Here is a 13873-nt window from a genome sequence, read left to right as displayed (position 1 = left end):
AGCTATTCGTGATTTCATGTGGTGTAACACATATCTGCTAATCCCAGTCTCTAAGGTACTCTAGAATTCATATGCAGTTATCAATATGCTTCTCCCCAACACAATTAATTTTTTTCTCTTTTAAAATAAATTTGTATTGATATAAATAAAATATTATTAATGTTTAGTTTTTGTCTAGCCTAAATTCTTCCATATATTTCCTTTTCTTTTTTTTAAATTTGTTTTATTTTTTTTAAGTAAGAAAAAAGAAAAACAGAAAAGGAATACAAAACAAAATGAAATAAAAGAAAACATTGCCCAGCAGAACATCAGAGAGTATTCAAAGTATATAACAAAAAATTATCAGATCAAAAAAGTATATATATATATGTATATATATATATATATTAGTAGAAGAAATTATATTCATGAGTGTCCATCTTTTCTTTACTTCCTTGTAAATTGTTCTTTTGTTTTCTGCTGCACACCATTTTTACTTTATTCTTTTTTCTTCCTTTCATCCCCTCCACCTCCAAGAAGGTTAGTAAAGAAAAGATGTATTTATGTTTACATATAGATATATCCCTGCACATATATAGACACATACACATCTGACCCCCAGCCCATACACACACACACACACACACATCTTTTCTATCTCTGCTGACTCTTTGCTTTAATACTGCTTCTAACTTGCCTTGTTATTAGCTAATCCTCCCCCCTACCCCTATGGATCCCTCCTTTGTCTTCTTTCCACACCTTTTGCTTCCCAGTTTGTCCATCCCTTCCCGCTTATTTCTTTATAGATTTTGGAGGGTGCTATACCCTTCATGGTACGTACACACACACACACACACACACACACACACACAGAAAGAGAAAAAGAGAGAGAGTTGCCTATTTAATGCATTCCTGATCTTAGTAGGTTTTCAGAACTATGAGCCCTTTGCATCTCATTTTATAATTACTATTTTTGCCTTAACTCTGCCTCAGTCTTTATTTTGGGTTGTCCTAATGTTGATGGCAATCTTAAACATTTCCTACTTATTTCCTATTTATGAAAAACATAAATAATTTGTCCCTTAAGTTCCTTGTAATTGATCTTTGATATTAGTTCTTATATATTAAATTTTCTATTAAATTCTGGTTTGGTTGGTTGATAGAAAGTCCTAAAGCAAGTTTGTTGAATGTCCATTTTTTTCTCATTAAATATTATAGATGATTTTGCTAGATATGATATTTTTTGGCCATAGGCCTAGTTCTTTTGATTGTCAGTAAATATGAATCTAGGATCTGTGATCTTTTATTGTGGCTGCTGCTAAATCCTGCACAATTATAATTGTAGCTCCAGCGTTATTTGAATTGCTTTTTTCTTGTTTCTTGCAAATTTTTCTCTTTAATTTGGGGATTTCATAATTTAGCAATAATGTTCCTATGTGTTTTCCACAGCAAATCTCACTGAGGAGATGATCGATTGATTTTTTTTCTATTTCTACTTTCTCCTCCTGTGCTATCACTTCAGGACAATTTTCTTGGATTATTTCTTGAATTATTGTGTCAAGGTGACACAAAGGTATTATGTCAGGCAGTCCAATTATTCTTATATTTTCTCTTCTTTATCTGTTCTCCAGATCTATTGTTTTTTTTTTATGTTTCACATTCTGCTCAATTTTTTCATTCTTTATAATCTGTTTTGTTATTTCTTAGTCTCTCATAACTTTAGTGGCTTCCCCTTGCCCAGTTCAAATTTTCAAAGTTATTTTCATCTTTGAGACTCTGTATTTCCTTTTCTAGTTGGTTAATTCTTTTTCATAATCTTCTTTATTGTTCTTGGATGATGGTTTTTTTTTTTTTCCTTAAGGTCTCTCATTTGATTTTTAAATTCTTTTTTGACTTCTGTAAATTCTCTCTGGGCAAGGAGCCATTTCATGTTACTCTTTGGGATAGAAGCTTTTTTTTTTTTTTTACTTCAGTGTCTTCTCAAAATAAGCCTCTATCTTCCCTGTTCCCCTAGTAAGTTTCTTTGGTGAGGTTCTTTCTTCTTTGCCAATACATAATTTTTAAATAAGAGGTATTAGTATAAGTACCTCTAATCCTGGGGGGAGGTGCTTCTGGCTTTATCTCAGCTCTCTCCTCTAACCAAGAACCTCAGAGCAAGAGCATCACCCTCCTGCAAGTTCCCAAAGCCAGCATTGTCCCTATCCTGCTGCTTCTATACTCACCAGGTGTGGGTTCCTTCTCTCTCAGGGCTGTGTCTCTGCAACACAGCTGAGCCTGGCATTCCTATTCAACTGAGGTTCCCTCAGTCTTCCTGGACTCAGACTCCAATTCCACACACTGTCCAGGAGGTGAAAGTTTCTATGGTTCCTGCTGAGGCTTCAGCCATGCCCAACTATCTCTAGGGTTCCCAACTTGATATTTCTAGGAAGATAGCCTGGAGATGTTTGTACTTCACACAGGTTAATTTCCCAGCCTTTTTCAGGATTGTATCTGGAGAACCCCTGTTTTGTCCGGTCTTCTTGATTTTTCACCACTCTGTGTTCACCCTGAGGCACAAATTTGTTCTATTTGTGTGGGAAAGCTTGAAATTTATCAATCGATTCCACCATCTTCCCAGAATTTTCCTCCACTTTCCTTTTCCAAAATGAGAGAGAAAAACAATCACCAAAATTAATCAATCCTTCAGAAAAAACCGATAATATATGTAATATTTCAGATCCTTGTATGATACCCCCATATCTCTGCAGAATAGTCAGGAAAGGTGTTTTCTCCTATTGATGAGGTTTAGGTTTTGGAGTTCCCTTTAGTAGGAAACTAAATAATGAGGTCTAGATTTAGGGAACCAAAATGAGATTAGGGTTTCTGGTGGTCAGGGAATTAAATGATGAGGTCTAGTGAGCAGTTTGGGGTTCAGGGAACCAAATGGAGAGGTTTGGCTCCCCTGCAACCCCTTGGGATTTGGCACAAGGATGGGGAGTTTGGGGGAACTCCCTTCTGGCAGCACAGAGATTCTCTGTAAAGGAATTTACAGACCTGAAAATCTAGATTGATAAAAGAGATGCATTATAGGAATTGGGAAGTAAGGTTAGTAATCCTGACAGAGAGGCATTCCCTGGTTAGGGAAATAGGGGATAGTAAAGAGGGTGGCACTGGAAAAGAATATTATCCAGTGGGCAGAGGCTCCTTGGCATGGCATGGCATAGCCTAGCATGGCACGTTTGCAACCTCTACAAAGAGAAGATTTTAGTTTAGCTCTTTTATAATAGGAGCTTTGGCTACAAGCTGAAGGGGACTCTTGTGGAGTCCCAAATTGGCTCATCTTTCCCTTGGGTGGGGTCCCTCACTAAGGCAGAGTTGAAGGAGATTTTTTCCTTCAGGGATTTTTCCTTCTTCACTATTTTTCCCCCAAATGATGAGGATCTGTTTTTCCAATTCTTTGCTAGCATCAAAGTGATGCTATAAATATCTTGGTATATATGGAGGCTTTCTGTTTATCAGTGAGTTCCAGCCTTAGTGGTGGAATCTCTGAGTCAAAGAGCATTGGTATTTTTGGCCACTTTATTTACATTTACAAGCTACTTTCCAAAAATTAGCTCAACCAAGGGACTAAAAATTTCTACCCAATTTCCTCATAAACCTGAAGCACACTTTCTTACAAATACACCATGGGCAGAATAAGCACAAACTTGGAGTACAATGGTAGGCACACATGTAGGAAACACATAGAATCAAGCAACTCATAACTCCAGATCAGACCTTAAAGTCCTTTCTCTCCTTGTGCAATTCTCTCTGTCAATTCTCCCTTGCCAGAGCTACCTCTTTTTTAAGTTCATAGTTAGCTCTTTTCTCTGCTATCAGAGATACCACTGTTTGAAACTGCTTATAGACATGAGCAATTATGAAGTGTACTTGTTCTCTCAACTGAGTCTTATATTCTCTGAAATGGACTCTCTTTAGCAACTAGGCCAGTAGCTCCAATGCTTGATACTATCACACTGCTATGAAGGGGAGAAAAGAAAAGCCTCTTCTTTCCCCTCAAGAAAGAAGGAGCTCAGCACCTTGTTAACACATTAAACTTTACCATCTGTGATTATACCCAATGACTATATCAACTGAATTGAGATAGAGAACAAATCTACCGACACATCTATGCACAAATATATATTTTTTTTATTTTTAAAGGTTTTTATTTTCAAAACATATGCACAGATAATTTGACAACATTGACCCTTACATAGCCTTGTATTTCAGATTTTCTCCTGCCTCCTTCCACCGTCTCCCTTAGATGGCAAGCAATCCAATATGTGTTAAACATGTTAAATCCAATATGTATATTGCTTGCCATCTATGGGAGGGGGTGGAGGGTGGGAGGGAAAAATCGGAACAGAAGTGAGTGCAAGGGATAATTTTGTAAAAAAATTACCCTGGCATGGATTCTGTCAATAAAAAGTTACTATAATTAAAAAAAAATCCAATATGTATAAATATATTTATACAATTCTCTTGCTGTACAAGAAAAATCAGATGAAAAAAAGAAAGTAAATGAGTGAGAAAACAAGATCCAAGTAAACAACAACAAAAATAGTGAGAATGTTTTATTGTGATCCACATTCAGTTTCCCACAGTCCTCTCTCTGGGCGTTGATAGCGCTCTTCATCACAAGATCATTGGAACTGTATGCACAAATTTTAACTTACCAAATTTGTAGAAAACACAAGGGAATGAGCATTTATTAAGTACCTATTTTATGTAATATGTATGTAATTATTGTATGTATTGCATTGTATGCAGTTATCTCATTTGATCTTCCTAACAATCTTATGAGGTCAGTGCTATTATTATCCCGATTTTATAGTTGAAGAAATTGAGACAAATAGAAGTTAAATGGTTTGACACAGCCAGTTAAGTGTGTGAGACCTTGAATTTAGGACTTCCTGACTCTAGGCCCAGATTGCTATGCTCTATACCATTCAGCTGCTGATAATATGTAGAATAACTAGAGAAGGGAGCTCAGAATATAGCAACATCTCTCAAATATGCCCCTTCTCCTGATTCTACTATTATCCTGGTACAATACTAATCTCCTCATAACTAGACTATTGCAATAACCTGTTTCCAGGTCTGCCTGTCTCAAATCTCTCCGCATTCCAGTCCACTCTCCATTCAGATACTAAAATGGTTTTCCTAAAATAAGGTCCATTCATGTCACCCTCCTATTCAAATTCCACTGGTTCCCTGTTACATCCAGAATCAAATACAAAATCCTCTATTTGTTGTGCAAAGTCCTTCTTAACCTTCTTAACCTTTCCCCCATCCATCTTCCATTCCTTTTGTATCTCCCTCCAACATATATTTTTTGATTGAGTAACACAGGCCTTCTTGGTGTTCTTCAAACAAGATATTCTATGACTCAGATCTGGGAATTTTCTCTGCCTGTCTTCCATACCTGGAATTCTCTCCCTCCTTATCTTTACCTGTCTTCTTTCAAGTCCTGGCTAAAATCTTACTTTCTACAGGAAATATTTCTCAATCTCTCTTAATTCTAGTGCCTTCTTACTTTTGTTATTTCTTATTTATTTTTTATATTCCTTTTTTGTGCATAATTGTTTATATGTTGCCTACATTGTATATTGTGAATTTTGTGGGGTCGAGGGATTGTCTTTCACCATTTTTTGGTATCCCCATTGCTCAACACAGTGATTGTCACATACGCAAGATAGTCACATGCTTAAAAAAAGACTGAAAGTCATGTCACCTAAGAATCCATTTAAATAATCATTTAAGGATCCATTTGAGATTAAGAGTTTAACCTGCAGAAGAAATGGCTCAAAAGAAAAATGATGGCTGTCTTCAAGTTCTTGAAAAACTATCCTATGAAAAAAAAAAAAAAAAATATATATATATATATATATATATATATATATATATATATATATATATTCTATTAGAACCCAGAGGCAGAATTAGGAGCTCTGAGTAGCAGTGATAGAGGGACAAATTTAAAATATCAAAATATTCTACTAATTAGGACAATCTCAAAAAAGGGCTGTCTCAGGAGGTAGTAGAATCCCTCCCTCACTGGATGCCTTCAAGCAAAATCCTGATGACCATTTATCAATATGTGTGTATCCCTTAAGATCTAAAATGATGTAATCCTTAAATATGATCAACTTTATTCTAATCAAATCGCTAGGTTCATCTTCTTTGAAGACTCACAACCTCCAACTTTGACTAGCATTAGGCAAAATTGTGAAGTAGGCAAACTTTGTCTCACTTCCTCTTCAGAATTCAACTTCATCATTCATTCACCTTAAGCTTCCTTCCCCAACTCCTTTTGATTAACCTTGTATTCATTCAGTTCATGGGATAAACCAAAGGGGAACTAATAAAGAATGAATTTTCCCATAAGACTTAACATTCATTATCTAGGGGATTTCCCCCATATTTTAATGGGCTATTCTTAAGGATCTCAGACTTTCCAAACCCAAAGGAAAAAAAGCTAAAGGCAAAAAAAGAGATCACCTAATAATTTCACTTCTGATTCCTTTCAGAAAGCCTTTATATAGTTTCTTCTTTATAACTGTCTACTTTTTCAAATAGCTAAAGTTGGAAAAAAAAAAAGTAGGGGAGAGAGAGATTGGCAGGGTGAGGCATGTCGGGCTCTCTCTTAAAGCCTATTAGAGGGAATGATGACTACAAATTTGCAAAATTTAATCCCAATGCAGGAAATTTACCAAACCTACAACCTGAGGATGAAGCCCTGGATACTTGAAACTGGTCCTCATTGAGCACACTGAGAGTTCTGTCTCTTCCTCCAAATTTTTAATTGCTTCTTTTACATAACTTCCTCATCCTCCAATGCCCCTTTCCCAGGATATTCAAAATCTACTCACATTCCCTGATGCCATCTTTCCCTGCTGACTTATCAGATGTCTCAAAGGCTCTTGATTGGCAGGTGATGGCATTGGTCTCTGGTATTCCAACCAAGTCAGTTGTCACTCAACTTCACCTTCACCTTCACCTTCACCTCCACAACCCCAGTGGACTAGAGTGGCCAAGAAGTTCTCAGGACATGGAGTCATGTGTATGTTTGAGGACTGTTGTGGAGGAGAAGGTAGAAAAAAATGGAAGATAGAAGAGGAATAAAACAGGGAAAAAAACAGTTTAAAGGGAGATGGAAACAGAAAGGAGTGGGAGTTGGTGGGGAAAAAAAGGAGGTATTGGAAAAATTCTGTAAATTGAAGCTAGGGTTCCAATCAAATATTTATCAGTTAATTGATCTCTCCTGTGAATGCCAAAAAGCCCATTTGACAGCTCCCTCTCCCTCATTTCTTGTCACTCCCTTTCCTATAGTTTTTGTCTTTCCTTATTTTCTTTTACCTTCTCCCTTTGTTCCTTGCTTTTCTCTTCATTACACTCCCTACCGCCTCCGCTTTCAGAATCTTTCTGTGGTCTCCCTTTGTGGCTCCCTGTCCCTTAACTGTATCCTCCTGATCATTCTCTGTTTCTTTCATCCTCTATCCTTTCCTTTTCCTTACTGTACCCCAACGCCCCTCTCTCCATCTCCGCTGCTCTTATCTTTCCTCTATTGATTGGGAACTGTGGGTCTGACACATTCTCTAATATGTTTGTTAATAATGGGCAATGGGGCTTTGCAGCCCACTTTGGAACAATGATGCTGGGTCTCCAGTGAAAGTGTGTGTGTGTGTGTATGTGTGTGCGCACGCGCGTGCATGTGCATGCTTTTGTTGTTCTTGAAGTTGAATGTTGCCCCAGTTTCTCAGTCTCTAAAGATAGAGGGAAGGGATCTGCCAGCCACGTCAAACTGAGAGGAACAGAGAGTATGCTCATTAGGCATACAGCTCTATGGCTGAGAGTATCCCAGGGGTGGCCAGAGCAGAACCCTTGAGATACCAATTTTAGAAGATAGCACAAGAAGGCCTAAAGACTCTAGCAACCCTTGAATAATGAACAAAGTATGGCCTATCTCCTAGGCTCACTCATGGATACCTCTGTGAAAATCCCACCCTATTTCATTTATTATGGCATTTCCCTAGAGTAGGTTCCAGCCCATTCAAGAGCCTTAGAAGATGACAATGGAATAAGTTTCATGTTGCTGCTTCCCAAAATGCATTTATGATGGGAATCAGAGATGTCAAATCTGGAAATGTAGAGCCTCCAGTGACCCTAAACCCCACCTCAAAAATATCTAAAAATGATATCTAATAGAAATAATTTGGCTGAGTCATGTCCATCCTCTCCTGAGCTTGGAAATCAAACTCCTTCTTTGAGGTTGAATGGTTTTGGAGCAGGACCAATCTGATGTTCCCAAATCTACAATCCAAAGGCCAAATTTCTTAGCTGCCCCAAGCATCTTTGAACTCCTTGGATAGTCCTTGGGGTTCTTCAAAGTGAGTAGTTAGAGGTAGCTCCCCCAACCTACCTTTCCCTTACCTTAAACTATAAGACTTTAGAGATTGAGAACTGTGATGGACTTAGCCTTCAAGAATTCTTCTTGCTAATAATGATGAATCTAGATTGTTAACTCTTTGAGGGGAGAGAATGTATATATTTAATACTCATACTATAGTCTTTAGTACAAGGTCATGTACTAATTGTCAGTTATTATTGGAGGGATTCCTAGGACAAAGCTAATTTGCATGAGGTTTAGAGAATGGGCCCAAAACCCAGTTTATCCCTGCCTTAACTATCAGGAATTTTTTACCAGATCTTCTGTCTTTCCTTTTACACATTGGCCACCAATCCAGGCCCTCCTGGATCACCACTAACCTTATCCCTCCCACCATACATATATACATACACATATTCTCTTTTCCTCTCTCTCTCTCTCTCTTTCTCTCTCTCTTCCCCCCTCTGTTCTCTCTTCTCTCCTCCCTCTCTCCCTCCTTCCTTCCCTCCTCCCTCTTTTCTCCCTCCCTCTCTCCCCTCTTCCCCCTCCCTTTTCCCTCCTCTCTTCTCTTCTTCTCTCTCTCCCCCTCTGTCTCCCTTTCCCTCCCTCCCTCCCTCCCTCCCTCTTTCCTTTTCTCTCTCCCTCCTTCTCTCTTCCCCTCCCTTTGTCCCTCCTTCTCTTTCCCCCTTCCCTTCCTTCCTCTCTCTTTCTTTCTCCTTCCTTCCTTTCCTCTCTCCTTCATTCCCTCTCTCTCAGAAGGACAAACCTCTTGACCTTAGAATGGGCCCTAAGTCAAAAGAGATCTGGTTGAGGATTGAAGGAAATGAGTACATATTTTAAACGTGCCTCAGCTACCCCCACATCACCATAAACAGTCAGGCTCCAGGATTACCTATTTTGACCATCAGTCAGGACCAAGGACCCAAGACATCTGACCCTATTATGGTGCGAATATCACAAATACCCTCTCATCCAGCCCTTCTTAGCATTGTCGTTAGTCATGGGCTGTCTAGGATGATGCCTTCTTCTCTACTTTCTTCTGTATCCTCCCACCCATTCATATTCACCCCATCCTTTTTATGCCCCAAACTCACTCTATCCTATCATTCCAGTGAAACTGGAATCTGCTGTTCTATTGTTAGCAAATATATTAATCATGTGCCCTCTACCCAGAAATTACATTGTGTGTGTATGTGATATTTATATATATATATATAAGACCTTTGCATTGCCAATGCTAGCACAATGCCTGGATGCAGCACAACGTATTAGATAATAAATAAATGCTTATTAAATTCAATTAATAAATGTTTCCTGATAATCATAGGGTCCATAGCCTTAAAGCTGGAAGGAATCTTCTAATCCAAGTTTTCATTTCATAGATAAGGAAACTGAGGTACATGGGGGCTAAATGATTTGCTTACCCTAATGGCAGATTAAAGATTGATATTTTCTTACACACACACACACACACACACACACACACACACATACACACACACACATACACACAAGATGCCTCTGTAGCAGCCTTGGAAACTCTACCAATAGAGGGCATCATCACATAGTAGAACAAACATTGGTTTTGCATCCTGACCAAGACAAACTGGCTGATCTTGGGCAAGTCTTTTCTGAGTTTCATAATCTATAAAATAGAGTTAATAACACTAGTACTATCACACAGTGTTGTTTTCAGGCCAAATTAGACAATATATTTTAAAGTGCTTTGTAGCAGCAAAGGACTAGAACTGTCGCTAATACTACTAAGAACCTATCTATAGTAATAATAATAACAAAACTTATGTATCAGGACAGCTGTGTCTTTGAACAATTTTCCATTGAACAAGAAGGGCTCTTATAGGACTTGAAAGGGGGCTCTGTACCCAAGATGTCACCAAGATTCTAACTGGATCCTTCCTGTTGGTTTTCTTTTTCTTTCTTCTCTCTCTCTCTCTCTCTGTCTCTCTCTCTCTTTCTTCCTTCCTCCCTCCCTCTCTCCTTCTCTCACTCTCTGTCTCTCTCGCGCTCTCTCTCTCTTTGTCTCTCTCTCTCTCTACCTCTCATACTCTCTCTCTCTCTCTCTCTCTCTCGTCTCTCTCGCACTCTGTCTCTCTCTGTCTCTGTCTCTCTGTCTCTCTCTCTCGTGCGCGCACGCTGTCTCTCTCTCTTTCTACCTCTCTCTCTCTCTCTCTTTTCTCTCTCTCTCTCTCTGTCTCTGTCTCTCTCTCACACTCTCTCTCTCTTTACCTCTCTCTCTCTCTACCTCTCTCTCTCTCTCTCTCTCTCTCTCTCTCTCTCTCTCTGTCTCTCTCTGTCTCTCTCTCTCTTTTCTCTCTCTCTTTCTCCCCCAGGGTAATCAGGACACCACGGCTCCTCCTGAAGCGATGGCTCAGCCCTACCCCCAGGCCCAGTATCCCCCACCGCCACAGAACAGCATCCCCACTGAGTATGTGCCACCCCACCCTCACCCCACACAGGACTACTCGGGCCAGACCACAGTACCAGAACATGCCATGACCCTCTACACACCAGCACAGACCCATCCAGAGCAGCCAGGCACCGACGCCAGCACACAACCCATCACTGGGACACAGACAGTACCGGTAAGAAGCCCCTGCGAGCCAGCCTTATACCCTAGAGGGCCCCAGGCAATGTCTTCCAAGACCCCATCACCAAAGCCCATCTGGACCTTTTCTTTAGGACTTGCAAGAAACAGGGATCCCCCGGGGCACTGAGTGGCCCTGACCTATGAATTAAGACAAGGTCCATCAAGAGATGGCTGTTGGCCACAAAGTAAAGCATGAGGGTGATGTGGGGGAAAGGGTTGGGCCAAGAAAGGCATGGCTCCTTGACGGGAAAGGGGGTAGGCAGGGAGGGATGATGACAGTGGATATAGATCTCCCTGGGGAATGGAAGAGAGGTTTCAGTAATAAGGATAGGTTCTTTTTATAGAATGTTGTGATTCCCTCCTCTCACTCCCTCAGGCCTATACACACAGAAACCGAAGGTCCCTCTGGCATGTCCTCAAACCTCCCACTTTAGGGTTGGGCTTCCCTAGTTTCTCATAAGGATAACGGTGATACTCAGTAAGTTGTTTCTGAAAAGAGTGGCTAAAGAAGGCTAAGGAAACATGGCAGTCCAGCCCACCCACCCATTGGTTCCTTAAGCTGTCAATTCTGGCAGTCTAAAAGGAAACCAAATCACTTTATTTGAGAGATGAACAGTGTCTTCAGCTGCCAGTCACCTGTTAATAGAAAGTAAGAAAAATCACCCAAAGCCAGAAACCCTGCGTAGCTGCTGTAACTCTGCTGACGGGTCCTCTCTTTGAGCTGTCTCTGATTACTGGCTCTCCTATCATTTCTAATCACTTGTAATCTACCTGCTTGGCTGCCCTCCAATGAGATAGCTTCAATTATGTGGTTGTAATGCAGTTCCGAAGGGGAAAGTGCTGAGCCATGCACTTCATAGAGATTTCCTGATAATAAAAAGAGAGCTTGTTAAGGAGTAGTGATCATACTAGGTCAGCCCCTGGCCCATCCCCTCAGAGTAGGGAGCCCCCCCTTTCCCTAGCTCCTCTTATTCTGAGGCAGCAACTGTACCCTCTCCATCCCCTTATTTTTACTGTATATTTTTACTTATATTTATTAAACAGTAATTAGTAAATAAACTATATATTTACTAAAAATTATATTTTATTTTACTCAAACTTTTGGTCTCTTTTATTTTTTTACCCTTTTCAAGCCTTGAATAGAATGCTGGACTTAAAGCCCACCTCTGACACACAGTAACTGTGTTCTCTATGAGCATCAGTCTCCTTATCTATAAAATATTGAGCTTTAACTAGATATCCTCAAAGATCCTTTTCAGCATTAAATCTTGCTCCTATGATCCTTTCCTCTCCCTTATTCTCTTCTAATTCCAATCTCCAGTCCCTCCTGAGACCTAGTTCTCATGCTGGCTTTTTAGTCAATAATATTTCTCAGGGTTAGAAAGTAGAGGTGGAGACTAGGAAAATAGATTATTATGCTTAACATTTCCTAGCAGTGGCAACACCCTGACTTATCACCTATCTCCATCACCTGCTTCCCCATTTACTGGATTTGACCATCAGGAAGTTTCTAATATAGAATTGTTGAATTGTTTGACTCTATTTCACCCTGCTTCTCTACATTTGGCAAAACTTTCCATAACTTCTTTTGGTTTTTTCCCCTTCCCAGTGTGATTGAAGAGGAAGGGGACTGAGATAAGTTGTATTTGTCAGATAAGGACAAGGGCCTGATTAATTAATCTCAGCACCAGAGATTCTAATATCTCTAGTCAAGGGACTACATTACACGTAAAACATTTAGCAAAAATCCAGACATCCCCATTACCCACTCACAATGAGGAATGAAGAGAAATATGTATACCCTAGGAGAAATCCATGTAATATAATGGATAGAGCAATAGATTTATCATTGGGAGACCAAGATTCAAATTCCACCTAATATATTAGCTGTGTGATCAGAGTTTCAGTCTTCTCATCTATAATATGAAAGTATTACTGTTTGTATTATTTACTTCATAGAGTTATGGTGAGGAAAGTGCTCTGTTAACCTTAAAATATTATATAAATATAAGTTATTATTATTATAAGCAATATTTCCTTTCATGTCTATAGAGACATACCCTACCCAGAGCTTCCCTGTGACTTCCTTGTCCTAGAGCACAAATATTTTACATTTTTCTCATCTAAATCCTATCTGAAGTAGATCAACAACTCTTACATTTTTTCTGTTCCTCTCTATCCTCCTGGGACCTCTCTTCCTGTGGTCTCTGAGAACCTAAATGAATATCTCCTTTGGCTATACAGGAACTCTAGCATTTCTAATCCAGGTGGGAAAAATCAAAGTCCCAAACTCCAAAGGACCAAAATCAGAAGTCATTTGCCTTCATTTTCAACAAGTAGAAACAAAATTTGTATCAATGGGACTGCCACTGAGTCAACAAGAGATTATTGAAGAGGTGGTTTGTGAAATCTCATTAACTAAAGAAGTAATCACTAGGAGCCAAAATTGGTTCCTTAAAAACAAATCAAGTCAAACCTTCCTCATTTCTTTGCTGACGGGTTTATCGTTCTAATAGATCAGGAAAATGGTTTTTCATTGTTGTTTCAATTCTGTCTGACTCTTCATGACCTCATTAGGAGTTTTCTTGGCAGAGATACTGGAATGTTGTGCTATTTCTTTCTTTAGCTCATTTTACAGATGAAGAAACAGGGATAAGTGCCTAACCCAGAGTCACACAGCAAACAAATATCTGAGGTCAAATTTGAACTCAGGTTTCCCTGACAACAGACCCTGCACTCTATCCACTGTACCAAATAGTTTCCAATATATCTATTAGGTCTCTTCATTTAATGAAGCCTTTCCTGGTATGGTCATTGAAAAGAGGACAGTGTAGAATGAATGAAAATAGAATTAAAGATATCAAATAGAAAAGTCT

At 39.3% G+C, this 13873-nt stretch overlaps 1 protein-coding gene across 17 annotated transcripts in view; it reads left to right on the top strand.

Annotated features, from left to right (window-relative positions):
- Nucleotides 1-13873, top strand: part of RBFOX3 (RNA binding fox-1 homolog 3) — a 942623-nt gene that overhangs the window by 880266 nt on the left and 48484 nt on the right. For all 17 annotated transcript variants that reach the window (XM_031968488.1, XM_031968497.1, XM_031968495.1 and 14 more), the window contains one exon: nt 10741-10992. In XM_031968488.1, coding sequence (XP_031824348.1) covers nt 10741-10992 — 252 coding nt within the window. The remainder of the gene's footprint in view (nt 1-10740; nt 10993-13873) is intronic.

The sequence above is a fragment of the Sarcophilus harrisii genome, chromosome 4 (genome assembly GCF_902635505.1).
Source record: "Sarcophilus harrisii chromosome 4, mSarHar1.11, whole genome shotgun sequence".
Lineage (NCBI taxonomy): Eukaryota > Metazoa > Chordata > Mammalia > Dasyuromorphia > Dasyuridae > Sarcophilus > Sarcophilus harrisii.
This window is presented reverse-complemented; position numbering and strand designations above follow the sequence as displayed.